Source organism: Macaca fascicularis, chromosome 12 (assembly GCF_037993035.2).
Source record: "Macaca fascicularis isolate 582-1 chromosome 12, T2T-MFA8v1.1".
Taxonomy (NCBI): Eukaryota; Metazoa; Chordata; class Mammalia; order Primates; family Cercopithecidae; genus Macaca; species Macaca fascicularis.
This window is the reverse complement of record NC_088386.1, coordinates 137375218-137401032: the sequence shown is the minus strand read 5'-3', so window position 1 is coordinate 137401032 and position 25815 is coordinate 137375218. Positions and strand designations below refer to the sequence as shown.

General features: G+C 45.0%; 1 protein-coding gene across 17 annotated transcripts in view; it reads right to left on the bottom strand.

The window, feature by feature from the left end:
* The window catches only part of FARP2 (FERM, ARH/RhoGEF and pleckstrin domain protein 2), a 148167-nt gene that overhangs the window by 45036 nt on the left and 77316 nt on the right, over positions 1 to 25815 (bottom strand). For 16 of the 17 annotated variants that reach the window (XR_010580201.2, XR_012421691.1, XM_045368419.2 and 13 more), the window contains 5 exons: positions 17214 to 17309; positions 14604 to 14767; positions 13567 to 13635; positions 12463 to 12520; positions 7332 to 7587 (listed from right to left, as the gene is read on the bottom strand). Coding sequence is in view for 15 of the 17 variants with exons in the window: in XM_045368419.2 (XP_045224354.2) it covers positions 7332 to 7587; positions 12463 to 12520; positions 13567 to 13635; positions 14604 to 14767; positions 17214 to 17309 (643 nt within the window). In the remaining 2 variants the exon portion in view is untranslated. Of the gene's footprint in view, positions 1 to 1821; positions 7588 to 12462; positions 12521 to 13566; positions 13636 to 14603; positions 14768 to 17213; positions 17310 to 25815 lie in introns of those variants that run through there. The other variant, XM_074010782.1, reaches the window with a different exon arrangement.

Sequence of the window (25815 nt, the reverse complement as noted above, 5' to 3'; positions counted from 1 at the left end):
GGCGAGGGGTCCAGGTATTGGTTCATCACCTCCCTACCCGGCATCACTGCCTACAGGACAGGATGTGAAGATGTGATGCGTGGCACAGCTTTCCAAAGGGCCATTTGGGGTTTTAACGAGCTGACACACAAAGCCCTGGGCCACGGCTTGGTAGGCAGTACACAGTGGAACCACCGCTGCTGCTCTCACATGGTTCAGAGAGCTGTATCAACACACAAAGTGCTCCCAATAATCTTTATTTCTTTCCTGTTTTGCTCTAAATAAGCGAGACATTTTCTTTCCTAAGAAAAGCAGGTGTTCTAACCTGTAACAGCAAGTTGTGCTTTGGGCCATTTGTCCCAATCTGCTGTCTGCCAGCTGTACGGTCTCCTCTTGAATGTGTGAAGGTGCTCCAGAGCCTCTATGTTTTTGTTCTAATACATTGTGTCCAAAACTTTGAGAAGCATGCTCTGGCTTATGAATCTTTTTACTGGAACAATGGAGGCAAGGTCCTGAAAACAAACTATTAAAGTAAACTGAATAAAGGGTGGTAGTTATTAGGATTAGGAAAGAAATATAATCTGAATTGACATATTTCAAGAACATAAGGGCCACATGGTTCTTACCGTCTAAATCAGTCAACTTATAGACCTAATACAGAAATGCTTTTGAGCAGTTTCTTGAAATCAGGATTTATACACCCAGATGCCTCCCACTTCATCCTTAGGCAGCGGGCGCTGGGCAGGGGTGGCCCAAGGACCAGGAGGGCGATGGTTAGGGAGGACGGCCAGCATAATGTCAGGGGCTAAGTGAGGCCCCTGGGATTCATTCCCCACTCCTCTAAGTGGGAAGTAACTATCCATCCGTGGGCTCTGAGGAGACCCATGAGTTTGTTCTGAAAAGTGCCTTCTGAAAACTGCCGCCACAGCCCCTCTGCTCTGGTGTGGCAGGTACAATTCTAAGCTCCAGGAAAGGCTTACAGCCAGGTGCCTCCCTTCCTGGCCTCAGGTGCTCACTGGCCACCCTGCCCACTGGGCAGCAGGTGCCTTAGAGCCCTGGGGAGGCACCATCACCTTCCCGGAGGCGCCTGACATCAGTGGCTGCAGCTCTGTGCTGCTCTAAGGTCCCAAAAGGGTAAGTGAGGAGCCTATCCTCAAAGGGCTCAAAAGCAGCAGGCAGTGTCCAAAGCCCCCGCCCCCTCAGGCGCGTGTGGGGCTAGAGAGGCGTGGACGCTCCACAGAGGCAGCAGAAACTCGTGTTGGCCGAAAGGGAAGCTCAAGCTCAGAGTGGAATAAAGCCTTGACCAGAACCCGCAGAGCTGCCGCACTCTGGGGCAGAGGTCTCTTGCTCACGTTCTCCCCTGTAATTTACAGGGTGGGTTTTGGCTGACTGCAGAAAAAACAGGCAATAATAACCTCATTTTCAGAATTAAGAAGCCAATAACATCTGTGCTGTGAACGGTAAAAGCGCAAGGACACCAGGCCTGCCCCGTGGGGTGTGGTGGGGGCCTGCATGGCACGTCCTCCCCGACACCCAGCTCCGCTGTGCAGGCCACACCAGGTGAGGCCAGGAAGCACTGACAGAGCTAAGACTGAGAAGAAGCAAGGCACCTTTCCCCGCTGGCCTTCCACAGACATCACCATCCATATTAAAATAAGACAATCTGCACAAGAGTCATGGTGCCTGCTGCCTGTTTGTTGCTCAGAAGCCTATGAAGATGTCAGTGACACTGTTATAAAAAACACGCAGCTGCTTCAGGGATTAATATGTAAAATAATCTTTAACTTATATAAATCAAAACTAGAAGTAGAGGGAAAGAAAGCTAAAAAGCCCATTTAAAAATTCACAGTAAATATTTCCTTATTTTATTGAACAATTAAAAAATTCTAAATTAGTACAGATCTGCAAATTTATAAATGGCAATTTCAATGGAAAACAAATTTTATAAGTACCACAAAGCAGACAACAAAAATGTCTCTCTAAAAAAGGAACAAGTTCAAATGTATAAGGAAATTCCAGCTCATTTTTTCTTCATTTCCTAGGGGAACGCAATTGTTTTCATGCAAAAGATGGTGCCTTCTTGAACTAGGGGACACGTCAGGCATGGACCACCAGCGGAGAGGGAGGCTAACAGCATCTGCCCACATTCCAGCCGCCTGTGACAGAATGTTCCATACACGTGGCCCCCAGATGAGCACCAAAGGGAGACCACAGCAGATATGATTCTGTGGACTTTAGAACCAAATCTACATAAATATTTTCAACTCTAAGTCCCCAAGAGAACATTAACATTTTTGTCTATGAAATAATTTTTCCAGCAATGAATTTTTTGGATATTCCACGAGCTGGGAGGGAACAAGCGTACCTTGAAGACATATGTATTGGCATCAAATGTGACATAAACACACACCAGCTAGGAACACACATGCTATACATGTCTCCATGTGATCACAACCACAGCACATGTGAAGTGCTACAATTACCCCTCAGAGCGGTGGAATGGCCAAGGAGTTTGCATGAAAAATCAGAACATACCCGTACACCAAAGCAATTCAAAAGGACCAAGTCACCCTCAGCAAAATGACAATAATGGGAATGACTTAACCAACAGGTTTAAGTTTTTCATACTAAACTCTTTTTGGTGTGCTATTGTCCGTCCCTCAATCATCAGTACTAATTTAAAAATGTGTGTTAACTGGAACAGAGAATCCTAATCTAATTCCATATTTAGAGAATCTCTTGGTAATATAAAAAAGGCACATATCAAGACCTAGTGATTTGAAAAATTACATAGCATATGCTGTTACATATTTTGCATGTAGTCAGTTGTATTAACATATAACTGTGCTACTGTTAGACTTGAAATATTTATCCATTGGCCTACATAAAGTACCTGGACTTTTGGAAACAAATACAAAAACAGATTGACAGCTAATAAAAATAAATATTCTACCTAAAGCAGAGTATATAATTAGTGGTGGACTTCATGGGTACAACAGGCACTGTCTGCTGGTGGCCTCTCATTGGAGGGGATTGCTGCAGGATCGTGTCCCCTCTGAGTGGACACACCTGGCTATTACGGTGACCCACAGGTAAGTCCTCCTGGGAGCTACTAGTGCAGCCCCTGATGCGCCCTGCCTGAGACTGCAGGCGGAGCATGACAACTGTGCAGCTTTAAGGTTCTGGATGTAACTGAGGAGATCAATAGATTGAGAGTACTGTCAACATTTTGCAGGCACTTTCACCTCCACATTCTCAGTGAGCTGTATCCAGACACTTCCAGGAGTGTTGGGTCAAATCTGCATACTTTTTTCAATTTCAGGGTTTATCAGGCCACACCTCTCAGGCTGTGCATTACCCAACACTGGCGTGAAGAAGAGCCACGCAGCACAAAGCAGAAAGAAAAGCAGGGCCCAGTGCTGCCGCAGGGCACTATGGCCTCAGGCTGAACTGCTCTGGGTGTTTTGCTATTTAACCACTGTAAACTGTCTTGTTAAGGTGGAAAAAAGCAATGTCAGTGCCTCACTAACTGTTACAAGTGGAAAGACAGAATCTGTACTGGGAAATGTCTTCCTTATGGTTCTAAAGCCATGGTGCCTACACGCTTGCCTTCCCTTCCGTTTCTAAACCCCTCTGGGTGGACATTACAACCCACTCGAAAGAGAAAGGGGTAGGAGGGCTGTGAGCAGTAACTCGGAAGAAAGCCTTGATTGATTTTTTTTTTTTTTTTGCACCCAGGCTCATGCTTGCAATTCTAGCACTTCGGGAGGCTGAGACAGGAGGACTGCTTGGGCCCAGGAGTTCAAGACCATCCTGGGCAACATGGAGAGAATCTGTCTCCACAAAAGTTTTTTAAAAATGAGCTGGGTGCAGTGGTGAGTGCCTGTAGTCCCAGCTACTCTGAGGCTGAGGTGGGAGGATGGCTTGAGCCCAGGAGGTAGAGGCTGCAGTGGGATGTGATTGCGTCATCATACTCCAGCCTGGGTGACAGGAGTGAGACCCTGTCTCTAAAAAAGTAATAATAAAATACTTTAGAGCAACAAAATACCCAAGGAAAGAAGAAAGGCACAGCTGGGGCAAGCATGGTCAAGTGTGGGTAACACTGAATTGGAGGTGATGTGGGTTCCTTATATTCCTGCTTTGTATCTTTTGAAAACTTCCTAAATAAAAAACTAAAAAATTATCTCTAGAAAGTGAGGTTCCATTAACACAAACCAAAAACAACAGGATCTATTCTATAGGAGGCCTAGTAGAAGATGCCTGAGAACAAAATTTATTCAGAATCTCGCACACGAGGGAGTGATGAGATACCTCTGCCGGGGGGGCGGGGGCACGATCCCACTCCTTAGGAAGGAACATTCCAGTTTCCACAGCATTAGCTCCACCAGGGAGCGGCCACCCCTGCCCCACAGCAGTGCTAGCTCCAAACCACCCAAACCTAACCTGCCGTCCAGACGCCAGGTGGGTTCCCTTAAAAACAAAAAGACAACTTTGTTAGTTCCCAGCATCAGCAAGGACAGTCGTCAGGCAACACTGATGAAGGAGAGAGGAACCATCAGCTGCCATATGAATACGAAGGCTTAGGAAAACGTTTTAAACGTAATCTATGCTCACTTTTCCCCACCACACAAACACAAGGTTTATCTTTGGTGAGACAGTAAGAAAAGCAGAACCTCCCAAACAGTCCTGTCCTGACCTCAGGTTCACTGCTGCGCTTCTGTCTGTCACAACATTGTTGCAGGTATTTGCCAATGTAGAAAGTTGTGCCCAATGGCCCCTAAAGCACTAAGATGGCAGGTGCATGAATAACAACTAGACAGAATGAAAGTTTTAGCTGCATAAGCAAAATGATGAGACTGCGGTTTAGGTATAACAAAGCTACAAAAACAGGAAACTGCCTGATGTGGTTAGCCACAAAACCCCTGCTGGCATCCAGCCAACACTGATGAGAAAAGGAAAACCAGCCCTTACAAGATGCCCTCGATGGCTCAGACACCTGAGCCATGTGGTCCCTGTGCAATCAATCACAGTAAATCCATCCAGGCAAAACATCAGAGATGAGAGATCTCACAATGTGAACAGGAATGAAATGTGAAGTTTCCACAAGACATTCTGGGAAGAGAATTAAATGTTAAATGTGGTATTGCACTACTAGGTAAGATCAGAAAGCAAAGACAACAAAAACCCCAAACCCTAGCTGTGGACTTGACACACTCACCAGTGTTGTCCAGGGCTGGCCTGAGCCTGGCGCTTGTCGGTGCTGAGCTGCATGGCAGTGGTTTCCCCATGACGTCCCTGGATGGACCCACCCACTCTGTGCCACGAACATCAGCCTTGACTTTCATGGTGGTTAAGACTGAGCAGCTCTGCATGTGGTACGCAGCAGGGCCCATGGCACCTGGTGTGTGTGTACAGGTACGCTGGATGGGTGGGCAGGGCCACCTCAGCCCACCTGCCCTTGGGACCCTTCCCACTGTCCTGGGACAGAATGATGCCCATGGTGTGTCTGGTTCTGCTTTTTTTGCAACCATATATCTTCTTTATTCCCAATTAAGCCGAAGAAAACAGCTCACACTTACATAAGTCCATTTTAAACCAATGCCTCTCCAAGACCACTATCTACATATAGCACTATTTCTGGGTCTCAAGTCAATCATGAGGCAGTGGCCCTTTGACACCTTTAAAAAAAAATTAAAAAAAACATGACATGGTGCCTTTGGCACTGGGATAGTTCCAGGCACCCCCTCACTCCCAACCCCAGTGCAGTGGATGACTGTCCCCCCAGACTCCCAGTGGGACCCTTTTTTCTCCACTTGTCTGTGCAAAAGGGCTGCTGAAGAAAAGGCTAATGTCCACAGGGGCCTTTACGGTCTCAGAGTCCCAGGAGTTTGATCACAGCACACAGGAGGCCATGGCCTATGTCCATCTTTCCCAGGGTTAGGGCTGTAGAGGCATACTCAAGGTTCTGAGTAGCACAGTGGCTGGACAATTGAGACAAAACCTGTGTCCTAGTTAATTATAGGCAGCAGGGCTCATCTTGAAAAGCAGCATCAATAGTGCAACACACATATTCTATTGAAGATCAACATTAACAGAACTGTGTAACATTCAGAATGTATAGCACCAGTTTTTACTTGAATCAAAGCATATGCCAAAAACCAAGCTATAAAGACCAATTTATTGGCTCTCTAGGAGGACTGGCTGGAGGTCAAATTTTTTGACATTCAAAGAAGTATAATAAATCAGGAAATTAAAAAAAAATTGAATACGTAGCCATGAAATGAAAGTCACTTTCTATGTTTAAACCAAACAATTCTGAGCTCTAAACTACATAGTGTGGGTGAGTGGGCTGCCTTGTAAAGCAACCCAGAGTGGTCAAGATGGGTTTTTATCTATTTGCTCTCCTGGAGTTAAATTCTTTAAATTGTTCTGTAAATCAAAAGGGACTCTTTCTCCACTTGTCTGTGCAAAAGGGTTGCTGAAGAAAAGGCTTATGTCTAGGGGGGCCTCGGTTTCAGAGTCCCACGAGTCTGACCCTGTGCTGCTGGAGTCCTCGGCCGTCGTGGGCGGGTAGCTGAGCTGCTCTAACTGGTCGATGATGTCAGAGAACTGGAAGGCCGAGCTGGACTCGGAGCGGACTGAGTAGGCTGGGAAGTTGACCATGGAGCTGGCCTCTGATTGATTGGCTGAGCTGCATGTGTGCACAGACAGCCCACCACGCAGCGGCATGTTATTGAGGGAGCTGTTTTCAGACTGGCTGTTCCTCAGTGAGCTGGTCTCAGAGGGACCCAGCAGGCGCTGCATCCGGCTGGCCTGCGCCTTCACCTCAAACAGCTCCGAGGTGTCTGAGGGGTGTGCGCTCCCACTGAAGTCACTTTCTTCCTCAAATGCAAAATCGTCTTCTGTGTTCATGTCTACTGCCTCAGTGGAGTACCTGTCTGGGCTGGACTGAGCAGACCCTGGAAGCTCACACAAAGGAGGGGCCACCAGAGGCTGGGCAGAGGCCTGAGGTTCCCGTGGAACTACAGAGCCATAAGGAAAAGAAAATGCCTCAGAGCCTCCAGCAAAGAAAGAGATGTCTGCTGGGTCATCGTCTATGAACTCCTCAGACACCTGCAGCTGGGCATTTGTCAATGTGAAAGCAGGGGCCCCCCCACGGCACTGCCAGTCACACCGGTGCTCCCCACTGGAAGGAAATGAGCCTGTGGTAAAGTCATCCCCACCATTGTCATTTTTACAAGCAGCTCTGAGCTCCCTCCCGGCCCTCCCTGTGTCTAGGTCTAAGGCACTGAAACTCTGCCCCCCAGCACAGACAGAACCACAGCTGCTCACAACATGACAAAACCCGACACCTGGACCAGGCTGGAGTGCGGGGGGCCCGACGGGCTGGGCCGATGGTGTGTCAGGGCCTCCAGCCACTGCTCCACTGCTCCTCTCTGCAGCTGGACTCTTGATGTAGGAAACCTGGGGCTCTGTGAGGGAGCTGCTGCTGTCCTTAAACTCTGGCAGGCCAGGGGGCACCAGAGTGGAGGGAGAGAGTGAGTAAAAGGAGGCATTTGCTGAAGATGGGGAGCCAGGAGTCCTCAATCCCTCGGGGAACGAGATGCTCTGGGGATCAAAATTCAGAAAAGAAAAAAAGGATATAAAGTTACAAATTACCACTAGAAGTTGCAAAGCCACCTGGCCTAACTTAGGGCATCCACACATTTCTATCACAGCTTTTATGAAAATGGGCAATTCACCAGACTTTCCCTTGTAGAACCGAAGATTTGTAAAAGTAGCATTGCAAATCAACCCAGGATCGTCTGTTTACAAACCCTTACAATTCCATTTTTTCTCTTACGACATGAAATATCCACAATAAAGAAAAGTTTTTAAAATAAATTACAATTTTTAATTTTTATTAGAGACAGGGTGTTGCTCTGTTGCCCAGGGTGGAGTGCAATGGTGTTATCATAGCTCAAACTCCTGACCTCAAGTGATCCACCCATCTTGGCCTTCCAACATGCTGGGATTACAGGTACATGCCACCATGCCCGGCCAAGAAAACCTCCATCTTGCAGAACCTAATGACACGTGGTCCATGTCTCCCTGGAATCCTGTTACCAGGAGATTCATAGTTTTGTTGAGGGGTAAAATACAGCAGGAGAGGGAGTGAGCCATTCCACTCAGCCAACAGAACCCTAAACCACAGTACTGACAGGTAAGTAACAAGTCCAAGTTCTACAGTAATGTGCACTCATCTGTCAGAGATATATCATCACCAGGGAGTTAGGACACACACCAATCCACTCATACATGTAACAGAAGGTTGAGGGTCACTGCCTAGGATGCCCTTTGCCAATGAGAGTGGCCCAAGAGTCTTGGGGCCTTCCAAAAGCACTGGAGTGGCCGCAAGTCTGAGGGAGAAGCGGCTCCCAAGCAGGATGAGGAAATACTGAGGGGCCAGGACTAGATGTCAAGTGGCTATGTTGCATCACCCGCTACTCCATGGGCACCCTAACACATCCTCCCCTCATGGTTCCACACACAGGGACACAGCTGAGCCCCCTCTACTCGCTAAGTGTCCCTCCTCGTGTGCTATCACGGGATGCAGTCACGCTTCGAGAACATCCCTTTACTATATATACACATGCCACATCGTTAAGACCATGGTCAGACCAAAATACAACCAAACACAACTGAGTAACTTTTTGTGCAATATGTACACAGGCAATGCACACATGCACGTGTTACCACCCAGGCAATGCACACAGGCATGTGTTACCATATGCAAAAGGTGCAAATGTAACTGCAGAAGGCTTGGTTACTAGGCTTTCAGAAACAAAATAATAGGTCGCAGTCTGTAAGATTAACCTATTTTCAAATGCTGATCATATCATGTCTCAATTATTCAACCATATTCAATATTCTCTTGTGGCTTTTAAAATGGAAAGGAAGATAATTGAAAGTGTAAAGGTTTTATTTATTTATTTATTTTTGAGATGAAGTTTCACTCTTGTCGCTCAGGCTGGAGCGCAATGTGCCATCTCGGCTCACTGCAACCTCCACCTCCCAGGTTCAAGCAATTCTCCTGCCTCAGCCTCCAGAGTAGCTGGGATTATAGGTGCCTACCACCATGCCTCATTAATTTTTGTACTTTATTAAACTCGGGGTTTCACCATGTTGGCCAAACTGGTCTCGAACTCTTGACCTCAGGTGATCTGCCCGTCTCAGCCTCCCAAAGTGCTGGTATTATAGCCGTTGAGTCACTGCGCCCATCCTTAAAGGTAACCTTTAGATGATTCTTATTGTGACATTAAATTCTTTCGAAGACTGGGCGCGGTGGCTCACGCCTGTAATCCCAGCACTTTGGGAGGCCGAGTTGGGTGGATCACGAGTTCAGGAGATCAAGGCCATCCGGGCTAACACGGTGAAACCCCGTCTCTACTAAAAATACAAAAAAATCAGCCGGGCGTGGTGGTGGGCGCCTGTAGTTCCAGCTATTCGGGAGGCTGAGGCAGGAGAATCACTTGAACCTGGGAGGTGGAGGTTGCAATGAACTGAGATCGCCCCACTGCACTCCAGATTGGGTGACAGAGCGAGACTCCATTTTTTTTTTTGAGACGGAGTCTCGCTGTGTCTCCCAGACTGGAGTGCAGTGGCGCGATCTCGGCTCACTGCAAGCTCCGCCTCCCGGGTTCACGCCATTCTCCTGCCTCAGCCTCCCGAGTAGCTGGAACTACAGGCGCCCGCCACCATGCCCGGCTGATGTTTTATATTTTTAGTAGAGACGGGGTTTCACCGTGTTAGCCCGGATGGTCTTGATCTCCTGAACTCGTGATCCACCCGCCTCGACCTCCCAAAGTGCTGGGATTACAGGCGTGAGCCACCACGCCTGGCCAAAAAAACTCTTAACTTTGTGGTTGGGTATGGTGGCTCATGCCTGTAATCCCAACATTTGGGAGGCTGGAGCAGAAGGATCACTTGAGCCCAGGAGTTTGAGCCCAGGCAACATGGTGAGACCCTGTCTCTACAAAAAAAAATACAAAATTAGTTGGGTGTGGTGGCATGCGCCCGTAGTCTCAGCTACTTGGGAGGCTGAGGTGGAAGGATCACCAGAGGCAGGCTGCAATGAGCTGTAATCATGCAGCCTAGATGATAGAGTGACACTCTGTCTCCAAAAAAAAAAAAAAAAAAAAAGAAACTTTGTAAAGGAACAATTAAAAAATACATTTCCTTTTCATTTCAACTGAATTAAATTAACAAGACATTTCTTTTTTTTTTTTTGTTTTTGAGACGGAATCTTGCTTTGTCTCCCAGGCTGGAGGGCAGTGGTGTGGTCTCGGCTCACTGCAAGCTCTGCCTCTTGGGTTCATGCCATTCTCCTGCCTCAGCCTCCTGATAACAAGAAATTTCTAAAGAGGAAACATATCTAAAAGAGTTTAAGGTTTTCATGTACCCATGAAAAAAAACTGGGACACCATGAGCTTTTTTTTTCTGAGACATTCTCACCCTGTTGCCTAGTCTAGAGTGCAGTGGTACAACTGTGGCTCACTGCAGCCTTGAACTCCTGGGCTCAAGTGATCCTCATACCTCAGCCTCCCAAGTAGCTGGGACTATAGTTGGTGCCACTACACCTGACTAATTAAAAAAAATCTTCAGATAGATGGGTCTCACGATGTTGTCCAGGCTGGTCTTGAACTCCTGGCTTCAAGCAATCCTCCAGCCTCACCTCTCAAGTAGCTGGGAATAAGGGGGTGAGCCACTGTGCCTAGTTCACATAATTTTTAATATAATGAGGTGCAAGTGTAGCTTCTGAAGTGCTATGACAGCATAAATGACAAACCATTAAAAATTAACATTGAACAGAGATAAAGGTTATAAATACGAAATTGTAGCACCATGAAGAAAAACTTATGATATGTTATATAAAAATATCAAGATTCTGACTGGGCACGGTGGCTCCTACCTATATTCCCAGCACTTTGGGAGGCCAAGGCAGGTGCATCACTTGAGGCCAGGAGTTCGAGACCAGTCTCGCCAACATGGTGAAACCACATCTCTACTAAAAAACACAAGAATCAGTCAGGCGGCCAGGCGCGGTGGCTCACGCCTGCAATCCCAGCACTTTTGAGAGGCCGAGGAGGGCAGATCATGAGGTCAGGAAACCGAGACCATCCTGGCTAACACAGTGAAACCCCGTCTCTACTAAAAATACAAAAAAATTAGCCGGGCGTGGTGGCGGGCGTCTGTAGTCCCAGCTACTCAGGAGGCTGAGGCAGGTGAATGGTGTGAACCCGGGGAGCAGAGCTTGCAGTGAGCTGAGATCGCACCACTGCACTCCAGCCTGGGCGACAGAGCAAGACTCCATCTCAAAAAAAAAACCAAAAAAAACCAAAAAAGTCAGCCAGGCATGGTGGTGTGTGCCTGTAATCACAGCTACTTGAGGGGCTAAGGAACGAGAATTACTTGAACCCAGGAGGCAGAGGTTTCAGTGAGCCTAGATCATGCCACTGCACTCCAGCCTGGGCAAGAGAGTAAGACTCTGTCTGGGAAAACAAAACAAAACAAGCAAGATGCAACGTAAAAATATGCTTGCACGTGGAAGTTAACACGCCACCATAAAAATGGGAAGGGATTGTAGTGAAGTAGACCTGAAACATGAGAAGGTCGCTGATGTCCCATCACAGTGGCACGGAACAGCTGTTGTCACATGCTGGGACATTCTTGTCAAATGTTTTTGTGTGAAGTGTCTGTGTGAGTTGGTGTATCTTTGTTTTGATATAGTTGCAATCATGACAAAGACATAGAGATATAAATTTGTTTCCTGCTTTTCATTTGTAACATAACAGCAAGAACTTCCCCATGTTACCACATACTCTTTTAAGCCATGCTTTTAGTGGTTAACAAAAAAATCCTACTAAGTGAATATAGCTAAATACGTAGTTAGTAAGTCATCTGGCACAGATGAGAGTTGTCAGGATTTTGTAGTGTATTATACACAACATTACAATGCACATCTCAACATACAGGCTTTCTCTCTCTCTCTCTTTTGAGATGAGATCTTGCTCTGTCATCCAGGCTGGACTGTAGTGGCACTATCTTGGCTCACTGTAGCCCCAAATTCCTGGGCTCAAGCCATTCTTCCACCTCAGTTCCCTGAGTAGCTGAGACTACCCGTGAGCCACCATCGTGCTCGGCTAATTTTTGTATTTTTTGTAGAGACGAGATTTCGCCATGTTGCCCAGGCTGGTCTCAAATTCCTGGACTTAAGCAATCCTCCTGCCTTGGCCTCCCAAGGTGCTGTGATTGTAGGCATGAGCCACTGCCCTGCTGGTTTTCTATTTAGGACTCCTTTCTGAAAACAGAGTCCCAGAATTAGAATTGCTGAATTAAATAATATCATTAATTTTAAGACTCTTGTTACAATAATGACAGATTATTTTCCAAAAGAGTACAGGTAACTACTATTATCTACATTTTTAACCAGAAAAGACTAACCTGTTTTGGTAGGTCTGCAGTCAGAGCACGAATGGACATGTGAGTCTTGCTGTGCCTTCTGCAAAACAGAGAACAAGCTGTGAGAAACCAAACCCTCCCTTACTCAGCGCCTGTTTTTAAAGCAGCAAGGATGTACTGTATCCATGAAGAAAACCTCCCATGAAAATGTAGCTAAGAGGTATCTAACTAGAAAGGGGCAGGATAATGGAAAATAAGAATTCAAATAAAAAACAGAGGTCCCAAGAGAGGTAAGATTACACACTCACACTAAAGGAAAAAATTCCACATGCAGAGAAACAACAAGAATTTTCAGATTAAAAGTTTACTATAGGCCAGGCGCGGTGGCTCACGCCTGTAATCCTAGCACTTTGGGAGACCAAGGTGGGTGGATCATGAGGTCAGGAGATCGAGACCATCCTGGCTAACAAGGTGAAACCCCATCTCTACTAAAAGTACAAAAAATTTGCCAGGCGTGGTGGCGGGCGCCTGTAGTCCCAGCTACTTGGGAGGCTGAGGCAGAAGAATGGCGTGAACCTGGGAGGCAGAACTTGCAGTGAGCTGAGATCGCACCACTGCACTCCAGCCTGGGCGACAGAGCGAGACTCTGTCTCAAAAGAAAAAAAATTACAAATCCACTTTCTTTAAAACATTGAAACTGAACTCCTGTAAAAATACACGTTCATGTATTTGAAGTGACTTTTAGTCAAGTAAAGATTAATATTTAAAATAGGCTGGGCATGGTGGCTCACACCTATAATCCCAGCACTTTGGGAGGCTGAGGTTGAAGGATTACTTGAGCCCACATGTTTGACACTAGCCTGGGCAACATAGCAAGACCCTGTCTCTACAGAAAAAAAAACAAAAAAACAAACTAGCCAGGGGATGGTGGTGTGTGCCTATAGTCCCAGCTATTCGGGAGGCTGAGGTAGGAGGATTGCTTGAGCCCAGGAGTCTGAAGCTGCAGTGAGCTGTGATCGTGCCACTGTACTTCAGCTTAGGTGACAGAGAAAGACTCAGTCACTCTTCTCGCTCTCTCTCCATATATATATATTTAAATATTAATTTTAAAGGCACACACTTTACATCGTAAAGGCCAGAGCTTACCTTTCATATGGAATTCTCTTCATTCCACTGTCTTTGAAATAATCTACTAGTTGCTTCTGAGTTCTTCCACTGTGAATAAAGATTCAGATTTTTAATAAAGAACAGTAAGTCAGCATTAATTTTAGAGTAAAAGACAAAAGATTTACCCATCCTCTCTCGTAAATATACACACATATATTTTATTTTTAAATTTTTTTTCTATTTTATTTTTTTTTGAGACGGAGTCTCAAAAAAAAAATAGGCTGGAGAGCAGTGGTGTGATCTCGACTCACTGCAAGCTCCGCCTCCCAGGTTCACGCCATTCTCCTGCCTCAGCCTCCCAAGTAGCTGGGACTACAGGCGCCCGCCACCATGCCCGGCTAATTTTTTTTTTTTTTTTTGTATTTTTAGTAAGAGACAGGGTTTCACTGTGTTAGCCAGGATGGTTTCGATCTTCTGACCTTGTGATCTGCCCGCCTCGGCCTCCCAAGTGCTGGGATTACAGGCATGAGCCACTGTGCCCAGCCTATATTTTCTTTTTTTAAGACCGAGTCTTGCTCTATTGGCCAGGGTGGAGTGTAGTGGCGAGATCTCTGCCTCCTGGGTTTAAGTGATTCTCATGCCTCAGCCTCCCGAGTAGCTGGGATTACAGGTGCCCGCCAACACGTCCAGCTAATTTTTGTATTTTTAGTAGAGATGGGTTTTCACCATGTTGGCCAGGTTGATCTCGAGTTCCTGACCTCAAATGATCCACCCACCTTGGCCTTCCAAAGTGCTGGGATTACAGGTGTGAGCCACTGGGCCTGGCCCACATATATATTTTAAAGTTATACTTTGTAGTAAGCGTAACTGAATTTGTAAGCAAAGTTTTTATTAAACCTATTTTTTTCCACTATTTTATTTCATATGCTTCCTCTAGTTATTCTTTCACAATACCTCCACTTTGTGTGTAATTCTCTGAAATATTTTATAACATTTCTTTCTTGACTAAGAATTACCTATTTTCTCAGCTTTACAAACCAGTGAGGGGCCCATGCAAGTCATGGCATGGCCCCTACCTGTATCTGAAGGAGGAGCCCCGGCTGAAGAAGACAGCTTTCGCTTTTGGCTTAGGTTGGTCCAAAAGTCTAAAAAAGGTGTGATACTCCACACATATCTTCCAGAAGTTCTTACATTCATCTCTACTACCCAACAAAAATTCTAATGTGTCCTGGTAAGGTCCCTAGAAACAAAACATAAAGGTTAATTAATTCAAGAATGAAGTATTGGACAAGAGAAAGTACATTTAGGAAGCAGATCACACAATAGGGAATTCCAAAATTAAAAATTAGTAAGGATTTTTTTTGAGACAGGATCTTGCTCTGCGCCCAGGCTGGAGTGCAATGGCGTGATCTTGGCTCACTGTAACTTCAACCTCCCAGGCTCAAACAATTCTCCCACCTCAGTCGCTCCCCTCCACCCCCTCAGGAGGGACTACAGGTGCATGACACCAGGCCTAGATGATTTTTGTATTTTGTTGTAGAAAAAGGGTTTTGTCATGTTGGCTAGGCTGGTCTTGAACTCCTGAGCCCAAGCGATCTGCCCACCTCAGCCTCCCAAAGTACTGGGATTACAGGTGTGCACTACTGCACCCAGCCCAGGAAGGATTTTCTAAAAATTGTATACAAAGTCTTCTGGTTCCATTTGCTTAATTAAGAAAAGAGAAACAGTATTTATATTCACAGTAGAAACAGCAGAAAAATTAAGTCACCCACAATCACACAACTATCAACATTCTGAATTATATCTTTGTAAACACTTTTCCCACCTAGCAAAGGATGGCATTTTTCATGCCAGTTGACGTATTTATATGTTATTACTGAATTGTTTCTACATGGTATATATTTTTAAAATCTAGAATGTTTTAGATGTTCAGGACATGCAGTTTTCAGGCCCACAAATATCGCCCTGAAGAAACTGTATTCACTCTCAGTTATTCCTTAGGATAAACTCCTGGAAATGGAACTCTGAGCTCAAAGGCTGCACATCTTTGAACCTGCTGATGTATGTTACCCAGTTACCTTCCACAAAGACTGTAACACTTTGAATCTAACATTTAGTCTTTAAAAAAGTGCTCAGGTATGTAAAGTGTAACTTTGCTAAATGCAGATGCAAACAGTTCTGGGCTTTCATTTATCGCCCTATTCAAGTTAATAGCTGCTTTGGTGAACTTTCCCTATCATCTCAGAATAACTGCAAGAAACTTTTTTTTTTTTTACTCACAGAGTAAAACAGCTTTTACTTGTGTTTTGTATGTGTGTCTGGCATTCCTTCTACTTTCCTTTCATCCACAGAAGAGATATTTGTGCACCAATTAAAGCCACTTTCAAGCCTTCTACCAAAAGCAAACACACTTACATACCGCACGTGAACCCAGTGAGTGACAGAAGCAAACACACTTACATAGCGCACGGGAACCCAGTGAGTGACAGAAGCAAACACACTTACATATCGCACGGGAACCCAGTGAGTGACAGAAGCCCCACTACTCAAGTGCCTTGTAAAGGCGAAGGCAAAACTTTTCTTCTGACTGGCCCAAGGGCTGTAAATCTCCCATAACCCAAAACGTGTCTGGGCTGACACAGGCATGGCTCTCTCTTAAGCTTCAAACCCCACGGTAGCTTGGCAAATCTTTTTATTTTCTAACTCCTTTTGTACAATGGAAATGCAGCAACTGGAACATCTTTGAATAACTGGAAGTACTGGGTTTTACCAAATACACTGCACAGGCATTTATTTTTTCCATTTTTACTCATTTCAGTAAATTCACATGTAACTATTACTTTATTAATGAGCAGTCAGTAAAGAAAGGAATATTTACTTCCTGATAATCAATGCTTCTTCAGTTAGAGCTATTCAAAGATCAATTTCTGAATGAAGGACACAAGAGAACACTGGGGCACTCCTCAATTCATTCTGAAGCTCTCAATTGCTGTAGGACTTTAGATCATTTTGAACACTTTGTTCTTCAGCTTCATTACCTAGAGGACAAAGAGGCTGCCATAACCATGGTTCTCAGCAGCCCCTGGGAGCTTGTCAGATGTGTACCTTCTTGGGTTCATCCCAGACCCACTGAATGTGAAACCCTGGGGTTTTGAGCCAGCAACATGTGAATGACAAGGTTCCTGGGAGAGGTAAGTGTGAGACCAGCTAGGCAGACTGCCCTCAGCCCCTCCAGACCTAAGTCCCGAATCCTGTCCTTGAGTTCTTGTGTGCATTATGCTGAAATGATTTACAACGTAGTTATGTTTTAGCAGAATAAATTATGAGTTAAAAAATGGTCAAAATAGGCTGGGCGTGGTGGCTCACGCCTGTAATCCCAGCACTTTGGGAGGCTAAGGTGGGTGGATCACCTGAGGTCAGGAGTTCAAGACCAGCTTGACCAACATGGAGAAACCCTGTCTCTACTAAAAATACAAAATTAGCCAGGTGTGGTGGTACATGCCTGTAATTACAGCTACTTGGGAGGTTAAGGCAGGAGAATCGCTTGAACCCAGGAGGCGGAGGTCGCGGTGAGCCGAGATCATGCCATTGCACTCCAGCCTGGGCAATAAGAGTGAAACTCTGTCTCAAAACAAAACAAAACAAAACAAAACAAAACAAAACAAAAAGCTAAAAACAATACTTACATGAACCTCTGGATGAAGTTTGATAAGAAATCTTTTCCTCTTGAAGCTTAGTTTACGGACCTTGGACCAATTGAAAGTGTTGATTTTGGTGGTGCCCTGAAATTCAAGAGACAGATTACATTTGTAATCTAACACATAACCCCTTTCTCATGAAATAGGGAATGCTTAAATTACATCTTTGCCAACACAGTAATCTACTTGGCATTTTACCATTATACCTGAAATGGCTGTGACTTAAAATGTCAATAACTAATCTATCTGTTCTAGAAAGATAATTAATTTTTTTTTTTTTTTTTTGAGGCGGAGTCTTGCTCTGTCCCCCAGGCTGGAGTGCAGTGGCCAGATCTCAGCTCACTGCAAGCTCCGCCTCCTGGGTTTACGCCATTCTCCTGCCTCAGCCTCCCGAGTAGCTGGGACTACAGGCGCCCGCCACCTCGCCCGGCTAGTTTTTTGTATTTTTAGTAGAGACGGGGTTTCACCGTGTTAGCCAGGATGGTCTTTATCTCCTGACCTCGTGATCCGCCCGTCTCGGCCTCCCAAAGTGCTGGGATTACAGGCTTGAGCCACCGCGCCCGGCCAATTTTTTTTTTTTTTGAGAGGGAGTCTTGCTCTGTTGCCCAGACTAGAGTGCAGTGGTGCAATCTCCGCTCACTGCAGCCTCAAACTCCTGGGCTCAAGCAATCATCCTGCCTCAGCCTCTGGAGCAGCTGGGACTACAGACACCAGACACCAATCCTGCCTAATTTTCTATTTTTAATTTTTTTTTGTAGAGATGAGGTCTTGGCTATGTTGTTCAGACTGGTCTCAAACTCAAGGCACATCTGGAACATAAGAACACTGAAAGGTTCAGAGAGATGGAAAAGATGTACTCAACAACTGACCAAAAGAAAGCTGGTGGAGCAATATTATCATCAGATACAATGCATGAGAAAGAGGCCTTACATAATTTAAAAGCAATTCACCAGGAAGATACACTTGGACTTGTATCTCTCCCCATATTGTTTCAAATATTTATAGGAAACAGACAATTAAAAGAAGAAATGGAAAGATTTGTGCTTTTTTTTTTTTTTTTTTTGAGACAGAGTCTCACTCTATCACCCAGGCTAGAGTGCAGTGGTATAATCTCCATTCACTGTAACCTCCGCCTCCCGGGTTCAAGCAATTCTCCTGCCTCAGTGTCCTGAGCAGCTGGGACTACAAGTGTGTGCCACCACACCTGGTTTTGTTTTTTAGTAGAGATGGGGTTTCACCATGTTGGCCAGGCTGGTCTTGAACTCCTGACCTCAGGTGATCCATCCACCTTGGCCTCCCAAAGTGCTGGGATTACAGGCATGACCCACCGCACCTGGCTAATTTTAATTTCTTTGATAAGGTTTTATTGCAAAATTTTAAAATCAGTGTTAATATTATACATTGTTTGAAGTTTGCTCCTGCAAGGAGGGTGGTCTGGAAGGGGCAGTGATAGTGGCCAGGCAGGGCTGGGAGTAGAGTCAGGTTTCTCACTGAAGCTAGAACATAGTGCTAGAGTGTAACAGGAGCAAACGATGGGAATTCCTGGTCTCAGCAGATACAGACACAGATACAAAGGTAAATATAGATATGTGAGGTGAGTGGGTGTATGTACACGTGTATAGCATTGTCTATTGAGAGGGCCAGGAGTGGTGACACCCCACAAAGCAATGGGCACACTGAGTGCATGGATCTTGGTCTCTAAATACCAGTCTTCACTAAAACGGCTGGGCTCTGTGGGGAAATGGCTGACTCCACGGTGAAGCAGGCAAAGTACAAAACAAGGCTGGCATGTCTTATTTTGTAAGAAAGCAAAGAAGTGCTCATAAAATAAAAGGACATATAAGAAGGACATGAGGCTGGGCGCGGTGGCTCAAGCCTGTAATCCCAGCACTTTGGGAGGCCAAGACGGGTGGATCACGAGGTCAGGAGATCAAGACCATCCTGGCTAACATAGTGAAAACCCGTCACTACTAAAAAATACAAAAAACTAGTCGGGCGAGGTGGTGGGCACCTGTAGTCCCAGCTACTCAGGAGGCTGAGGCAGGAGAATGGCGTAAACCCGGGAGGCGGAGCTTGCAGTGAGCTGAGATCCGGCCACTGCACTCCAGCCTGGGCGACGGAGCAAGACTCCGCCTCAAAAAAAAAAAAAAAAAAAAAAAAGGACACGAGAGGCAGCTTGAAGAGCCTCCCTTGGGCCAAATGCAGGAAAGTTAAAGATAAAAATAAATAATGAAACCTACAGATTATCAAGTATCAGATTCGAATCTATGAATCCACAGTGACATAAACTAAATAAATGGAGAGGAAACTCTTCCTTGCAGTAGTAGGAAGAATGGGATTTAAAGAGTCATCATCGGGCAACCATCACAGTGATCTAACTAGAAGATGAGTGGGATGAGGTTCGAGATATTTATTTAGTCTCAAAGTATCTCTTCATAAAATACTTAGTTACAAAGGACAAAAAGTAACTTTTCTTTCCTTAAGAGATAAGGAGCCTCAAACTCTTGGGCTCAAGCAATCATCCTGTCTCAGCCTCTGGAGCAGCTGGGACTATGGGCACCTGATACCAATCCTGGCTAATTTTATATTTTTAATTTTTTTTGTTTAACTGGTTAAAGGCAGATGGGCATCTCAGGAAAAGGCCAGTAGGACCTTTTGTAGAGATGAGGTCTTGCTATGTTGCCCAGGCTGGTCTCAAACACCTGGCCTCAAGTGATCCTCTTGCTTCAGCTTCTGTTGGGACTATAGGCATGAGCCACTATCTAGTCAAAAGTAACTTTGTATACAGAAAAGCTGGCAAACATCATCTTGACCAAGTGATCAATGTTACCACCACCACCAATGGGACAGATGGACCCTATGTACTACATGAATCAGGATACATCACCACTCCGGGAGTTTCTCACCTAGGCAGTGAGCCCAGGGTCTGATCCTGAGGAAGCACTGGACAATCCCATATCATAAACATTCTACAAAATGACTGCCCTGTAATCTTCCAAAATGTCAAGGTCATGAAAACCAAGGGAAGAAGAATGTTCCAGATTGCAGAGACCAGAGAGACATAATGCCTGGGTACAGTATTTGCTCCCAGATTGGACCTTCTGTAGTAAATAACACTGGGACAACCAGTTAAAGGCAGATGGGCATCTCAGGTAAAGGCCAGCAGGACCTTTCTGTGCTGTTTGTGTAGCTTTTCTATAAGCTTGAAATGGTTTCAAAATAAAATTTAAAAAACGTCTGAGACACTGCTTGGGAATTCAGCGACTATACGTTTGATATTACCAACATTTACTCGTCTGCAAACTCAATGTAAGAGGCAGCAAAGTGAGGGACACAGTCCCCTCAGAGACAGCTCCAAAGAAAAAAACAAACCCCTTTAGTCATAAGAAGGAGTAAAACACTGACACATGCGACCACATGAGTGAACCTGGAAACAAGGAAACACTACACACAATAGACATGTTTATATGATCCCATTTATATGAAATACCTAGAATAGGTAAATCCATAGAGGGAATGTCCTGATGGTTGCCTGTTCTGGATATCAGTGGTTGCTGGGGACTAGCGGAGTAACTGCTAAAGAGTATGAGGGTCTCTTTTTGGGTTGAAGAAAATGTTCTGAAATTAGATAGTAGTGATGGTCATATAACTGTGTAAGTATCCTAAAACAACTGAACTACATACTTCAACATGGTGAATTTTATGGCATATACATTTTATCTCAATTAAAAAAAAATCCTGAGTGAGATGTTCTCAAAGCCAAGATACAAATGTTAGGGTCTAAATGAGAACTTAAGCTTCCTAGTTCCCAAAATATTGCCCAAACACTAAGTCACTCTAATTTCTACTGAAAGTAAAATATTGAAGGCCAGGTGTGGTGGCTCACGCCTGTGATCCCAGCACTTTGGGAGGCCAAGGTGAGCAGATCACCTGAGGTCAGGAATTTAAAAAAATAAAAAATTAGCTGGACATGGTGGCCGGTGCCTGTAATCCCAGCTACTCAGGAGGCTGAGGCAGGAAAATCGTTTGAACCCAGGAGGTGGAGGATGCAGTGAGCAGAGACTGCGCCACCGTACTCCAGCCTGGGCGACAAAGGGAGATTCCGTTTCAAAAAAAAAAAAAAAAAAGTAAAATATTGGAGGATTTTCAACTACATTCTCAAAGTTCCTCTCCTAAATTGTATTCTCAAAAACAAAGCAAAACAAAACATCAACAAAAGGAAACAAAATCCCCACAGCCCCAGCTCTAGATATTATTTATATAGCTAGGACAGAGTCTAAAAAACCGAGGGCCTAGGCTGGGCGTGGTGGCTCATGCCTGTAATCCCAGCACTTTGGGAGGCCGAGGCAGGAGGATCATGAGGTCAGGAGATCAAGACCACCCTGGCTAGCACAGTGAAATCCCGCCTCTACTAAAAATACAAAAAAATTAGCTGGATGTGGTGGCACCCGCCTGTAAGTCCCAGTTGCTCGGGAGGCTGAGGTAGGAGAATCGCTTGAACCTGGGAGGCGGAGGGTGCAATAAGCTGAGATCGCACCACTGCACTCCCGCCTGGGCGACAGAGTGAGACTCCGTCTCAAAAAAAAAAAAAAAAAAAAAAGAGAGTGAGGGCCTGCCACGGAGGTAAGAGATGAAGCCCTCCCAGGAAGGAGGCTGACAATAGCTCAGAGCCCCCCACATAACTGCTCCAGCTGCTTGTTCAATCCCTTCTGGTCAAAATAAGAAATTTCTACAGCTGTCTTTTGGTATCTGTAGGGAATTGGTTCCAGGACCCTCTACCCTAGTACCCAAATAGTCTCTGATAGAAAATGGTGTAGTATTTGCATAAAACCTATGCACACCCTCTTGTGTACTTTATTTTTATTTTTGTAGAGATGAGGTCTTGCTTTTTTGCTAAGGCTGGTCTCCTGAGCTGTGGTGATTCTTTTGCCTTGACCTTCCTAAGTGCTGGGATTATAGGCTTGAGCTACCATGCTGGGCTTCCTGTATACTTTAATAAAATCATTTCTAGATTACTTATGTACCTAATACAATGTAAATGTCACGTAAATAGTTTTACTGTACTGTGTTAAATTTGTATTTTTTAAAAAATTACATACACACACGTGTGTGTTTTGAGACAGTTTCACTCTTGTTGCCCAGGCTGGAGTGCAATGGCGCCATCTTGGCTCACTGCAACCTCGGCCTCCTGAATTCAAGCGATTCTCCTGCCTCAGCCACCTGAGTAGCTAGCATTACAGGCACCTGCCACCATACCTGGCTAATTTTTGTATTTTTAGTAGAGAATGGGGTTTCACCATGTTGGCCAGGCTGGTCTCGAACTCCCGACCTCAGGTGATCCACCAGCCTTGGCCTCCCAAAGTGCTGGGATTACAGATGTGAGCTACCGCGCCCAGCCTGTATTGTTTTTTATTGTTTATTTTCCTGTGGATATGGAGGGCCAAGTGTATATCCCAGGGTCTTAACCACTGTCCTTAAAGGAGAAATAAACAGAAAATCCAAGGACAATCACTGCTTTCATCTATTGCACCCTGACTTGACAGACTAAGACAACACTTTTAAAGCTGCACAGTTAGCTGTCGAATGCTAAAATCTACTGCTTTCATTTTCATATTCACCCAACAATCCAGGGCATATCTGAAAATACCAAATAGACTACAAGACTGGAAACAAACCCAGCCAGCTCAGGGTCACCCACTCCACATCAAGTCTTCTTCCTCAGACAGAACCAGCTGCACCTGTATTGGCTGCCTGGCTGGGATTTACTCTTAGGCGTCTATTCATTAGCCCGTGTTTCTGAAAAGCACGTTGATGACAGCAAGCACATTTTCCACTTTGACATCTTGCCCCCTCAGCTTCTGTCACCACCAATACCTCACACCTGCCCGTCCCCACACTCTCCTAATTGTTGGTAAATTTTAAATTCAGTATTTATGTTAATGGTCATGTAAGTATTGCTCACACACTCAGCCATGGTGAATTTAACTACATTTTTTATATTATAAAGTAAAGCTTCCTTCTTCAAAATTTCCTTGAGAATCCTAATTGCCTCTTTTCATCTGCTTCATTGGCACGTACCTATCACTAGTTAACACTCTTCCACATGGTCCAGCACAAGAACTGAGTCCCTGGTCTACCCTCTCTCCCGGGGCCCTGCCCTCTGCTCTAGTGTTGGTGGATGCTCTCGGCAGGCACAGCCTGTGTCTTCCTTTGCCTATCTCGGATGTGGAGCACTCTATTTCCTTCTTTCTCATTTTTAGTTTATTCTCTCCTCTAGTTTTTCCTTACAAAGGGCGAGCAGCAGTCACATTTTTACAAAATCTACATATCTGAAAGAAGCCTTTCTCCGCACAGAAGTCATGTGGGCACAGCACAGAATTCTAGTCTGGAGCCCCCCACACCAAACTGTTCTTAAAAAACTATCGCCAAATGCTCGAGGAAACTGATTTGAGTAATAATAAAACTGCAGTCTCAAAAATAAATAAATAAAGAATTAGTTTGGAAATAATTTACTTTTAATTTTGGAACTACTGCCTGCCCCATTGCTTTCTAGCTTCCAGTATTGCTACTGAATAATTTGAGGCCATTTTAAATCACACTTCTTTCTCCCTCCTTCCTGGGAGTTCTTGGGTCTTCTCCACTATTGTCCTTTGTTGGACGGATAGACTGCAAAATTTTTCTCCCATTCTGTAGGGTTGTCTGTTCACTCTGATGATAGTTTCTTTTGCTGTGCATAAACTTTTCAGTTTAATTAAATCTCATTTATCAATTTTTGCTTTTGTTGCAATTGCTTTTGGCATTTTCGTCATGAAATCTTTGGCTGTGCCTATGTCCTGAATGGTATTGCCTAGATTTTCTTCCAGGGCTGTTTTTTTTGTTTTGTTTTGTTTTGTTTTTTGAGACAGGGTCTTAGTTCATTGCCCAGACTGGAGTATAGTGGCTTGATCTTGGCTCACTGCAACCTCCGCCTCCCAGGTTCAAGTGGTTCTCCTGCCTCAGTCTATCGAGTAGCTGGGGTTATAGGCACCCACTATCATGCCCAGTTAATTATTATATTAGTAGAGACGGGGCTTCACCACGTTGGCCAGGTTGGTCTTGAACTCCTGACATCAAGAGATCTGCCCCTGTTGGCCTCCCAAAGTGCTGGGATTCAGATGTGAGCCACTGTGCCTGGCCCTCTTCTAGGGTTTTTATAGTTTCTGGTTTTATATTTAGGTATTTTTTTTTGTTTTGAGATGGAATTTCACTCTTGTTGTCCAGGCTGGAGTGCAATGGCATGATCTTGGCTCACTGCAGCCTCCACTTCCTTGGTTCAACTGATTCTCCTGCCTCAGCTTCCTGAGTAGCTGGGATTACAGGTGCCTGCCACCATGCCTGGCTAATTTTTTTTATATTTTCAGTAGAGACAAAGTTTTGCCATGTTGGGCAGGGTGGTTTCAAACTCCTGTCCTCAGGTGATCTGCCTACCTTGGCCTCCCAAAGTGCTGGGATTACAGGCATGAGCCACCACGCCTGGCCTTATCGCCTGGCCTTACATTTAAGTCTTTAATCCATTTTGAGTTAATTTTTGGATATGGTGTAAGGAAGGGGTCCGGTTTCAATTTTCTGCATATGGTTGGCCATCTCTCCCAGCATCATTTATTAAATAGGGAGTCCTTTCCCCATTGCTTTTGTCAGGTTTGTCAAAGATCACATGGTTGTAGGTGGTCTTATTTCTGAGTTCTCTGTTGTTTAATTGGTCTATGTGTCTGTTCTTGTACCAGTGCCATGTTGTTTTGGTTACTGTAGCCTCATAGTACAGTTTAAAATTGGGTAGTGTGATGCCTCCTGCTTTGCTCTTTGTGCTTAGAACTGTCTTGGCTATTCAGGCTCTATTTTAGTTCCATATGAATTCTAAAATAGTTTTTTCTGGCTGAGTGCAGTGGCTCAGGCCTGTAATCCCAGCACTTTGGGAGGCCGAGGTGGGTGGATCACAAGGTCAAGAGATCGAGACCATCCTGGCCAAGATGGTGAAACCCCATCTCTACTAAAAATACACAAAATTAGCCGGGCATGATGGCAGGCACCTGTAGTCCCAGCTACTTGAGAGGCTGAGGCAGGAGAATCACCTGAACCTGGGAGGCAGAGGTTGCAGTGAGCCGAGATTGTGCCACTGCACTCCAGCCTGGTGACAGAGTGAGACTCCGTCTCAAAAAAAAAAGTTTTTTCTAACTCTGTGAAGAATATCAATGGTAGTTTAATGGGAATGGCATTGAATCGATAAATTACTTTGGGCAGTATGGCCATTTTCATGATATTGATTCTTCCTATCCATGAGCATGGAATACTTCTCCATCTGTTTGTGCCCTCTCTGATTTCTTTGAGCAGTGGAATATAGTTCTCCTTGAAGAGGTCCTTCACATCCCTTGTTAGCTGTATTCCTAGGTATTTTCTTCTTTTTCTGGCAACTGTGGATAGGAGGTCATTCATAATTTGGCTGATTGCCTTTTATTGGTGTATAAGAATGCTTGTGATTTTTGCACATTGATTTTGTATCCTGAGACTTTGCTGAAGTTGCTTATCAGCTTAAGAAGCTGTGGGCCAGGTGCAG